Raw genomic sequence first — 2,500 nt, 5'->3', positions numbered from 1 at the left:
CTCACCAAGTAAATATTAAGCATGATAAACGTCCAGATTGTCTTTGTCAATTAAATTGTGTTGCAGAGAACTGCTACGTTTCGCCGTATCAATTTAATATTTAAAAAGCCAAATTTGATGAGGCCATTACAATGTGCCAAAGGGGAATATCATCTTCACATATCCATATATTTTACACAGAGTGTGTCAACTGAGATCTGAGGGAGATTTTCTAGTGGTATTCAGTTCACATAGTACCACAGTCTAGGACCCCTGTTACTATGTATGAAAAATGCCTGAAGCGCCCAGTGAAAGTTTTCAAAACCCATATTCCAAATGTGTCACAAAGTGTGAATATGCTCCGCTGATGAATTTTAATCAGGCAGCGAGCGAAACGATCACAGTTGAACTGGACTTGAACTGACTCCGCCCCCCTGAATCCCCAGCAAACACATACCATAGAATATAAAAATAATCATTAAATTATTATAAAGGATTTATAAAGGATATCAGCAGATGTATAGCACTATGTATGGTCGAAATTCAACTATACAAGAAATATGTCATCTTGAAAAATAAATGGGAAAGCAAAGAAAATTTCATAAATTCTTTAGGCCGAATTCTGAATGTTCTTTTCAGTGAATCCCACTACCTTGAAAAATTAAATGTACCACATATCAACCTCAAAGACAAATCCATTAAATAAAAAAGAAAAATCCTAAACATCGGGAACACAACTTCGCCCGAACCTATCCCACCATGTGTGTGTCCCGCACTCCAGCACTATGTTTACATCCCCACTGTGAAAAACAACCCCGAACCTATCCTACCGTGTGTGTGTCCGACGCTCCACCACCCTACAGCCCTCGCCGTCTCTAAAACAACCCCGAACCTATCCTACCGTGTGTGTGTGTGTCCGATGCTCCAGCACTCACAATGGTAGGAACTCACACAGTTCACATCCCCGCCGCGTAAAGTAAACCCCCGAGCTCCGCCTACCTTCAGCTCCCGGAAGAAGACGCTACTGCGGGCCCACTCCACGATGGAGAACAGCGTCTGGTCGGCCATCTTGCACATCAGGCCGAAGGTGTTGAGCTTCTCGTGCTTGCCCCGGCTGGCCTGCTCCTGCTGCAGGTAGGCCAGGATCTTGGCCTGCACCTGCGGCTCGTCGGGCTCGCACTTGAGCAGCTCCACGATGAGGTGGGGGAAGCTGGGCGGGGAGCCCGACTGGTAGGTGTCCATGTAGGGGTAGCCCATGATGGACTCGGGCGAGCTGGTGTAGGGGTCCGGGTACTCGGACTTGATGGTGCGCGTGCCCTGGAAGTGTCCGTACGCCGCCTGGTAGCCCTGCAGGCTGCCGGCGTGCGGCGGCATGGTCATGCTGACGGGCGAGGTGACGAAGGGGCTGCGGTCGTAGTCGGCGGGGGGCAGGGCGGTGGCGTGGTGCGGGTGGTGGTGCGGGTGGTGGTGGTGGTGGTGGTGCGGGTGGTGCGGGTGGTGCGGGTGGCCGGCGTGGTGGCCCGGGTGGTGGCTGAGGGGCAGGCCCTTGGAGGCGGCCGAGTGGATGTTCTGCAGCGCGGAGGAGATGGTGAGGTCGGTGGGCACGGCCTGCATCACCTGGCTCATGGCCTCGATCTTGAGGCCGTTGGCGCGGATCAGGGCCTTCTTCTGCTGCTTCAGGGCGCGGTCGCGCTTGTACATGGGGCCGAACTTGTTGCGGCCGCCCCGCATGCGGTCGGCACGCACGGCTGAGGGGAGGGTGACGACAAGGAGAGGAAAGAGACGGTTAATCACCGATTCTACATGGATTCAATCCGTAAAACTCACATTTTCTCCACTATTCTTCAGTGTCAATGATAAGAAATTAAATCAACTGTAAGCTTAAGGATCTTGTGTTACCGAAGGATTCCTGCATGTGCCGACCGGCTCGTTGAAGAGGCATTAAGAGCCACTTATACCCCATCCCCTCTCGCTCCGGCATTTCTCAAGTGATGCATATTTGCATATTTCTCCTTTGTGCAGGTGGCCTCCACGTGTGTTTGCGTACCACTCATCGCTCTTTCAGCACTTGTCCTTTGAAACGCACGACACATGCTTATGCGATCGTACATATATTCATATTAATGGACATTTATTTTCATTGAATTTCTCGCAGACCAATGGGTTCACAGTATATCAGTAAATACAGTGAACTGCGTTACCTAACAAACCATTTAGCTGATTTAAGATGGAGAGATTCCCTTTCATTCTTCTGTACCTGTGTTGTGGTTTACCTTTTGACTCACTGCAATACTGTGGGTGTAATAGATAGTAGAGTAACTGATTGACCAGCTATGCTAACTGATACGCACATCAGTGATAACAGCAAGCCAGAAACACGACGGTCATTATATATTCTCACGTTCCTTCTGGTCATTCTCCACATTTCCCATCACAACCCTGCCACAAAAAAAACCCTTTTCTTTATTTGTTGAGAAATCCATCAATCCTCTAAACCTAAACTCCCAAATCTGTCATCAAC

The 2,500-nt window shown here is 49.4% G+C and overlaps 1 protein-coding gene across 1 annotated transcript in view; it reads right to left on the bottom strand.

Moving 5' to 3' along the window:
• The window catches only part of nr5a2 (nuclear receptor subfamily 5, group A, member 2), a 67,250-nt gene that overhangs the window by 49,935 nt on the left and 14,815 nt on the right, over positions 1-2,500 (bottom strand). The window contains exon 4 of the mRNA XM_084473339.1: positions 979-1,727. Coding sequence (XP_084329465.1) covers positions 979-1,727 — 749 coding nt within the window. The remainder of the gene's footprint in view (positions 1-978; positions 1,728-2,500) is intronic.

The sequence above is a fragment of the Micromesistius poutassou genome (genome assembly GCF_964030765.1).
Source record: "Micromesistius poutassou genome assembly, chromosome: 9".
NCBI classification, from domain to species: Eukaryota; Metazoa; Chordata; class Actinopteri; order Gadiformes; family Gadidae; genus Micromesistius; species Micromesistius poutassou.
This window is presented reverse-complemented; position numbering and strand designations above follow the sequence as displayed.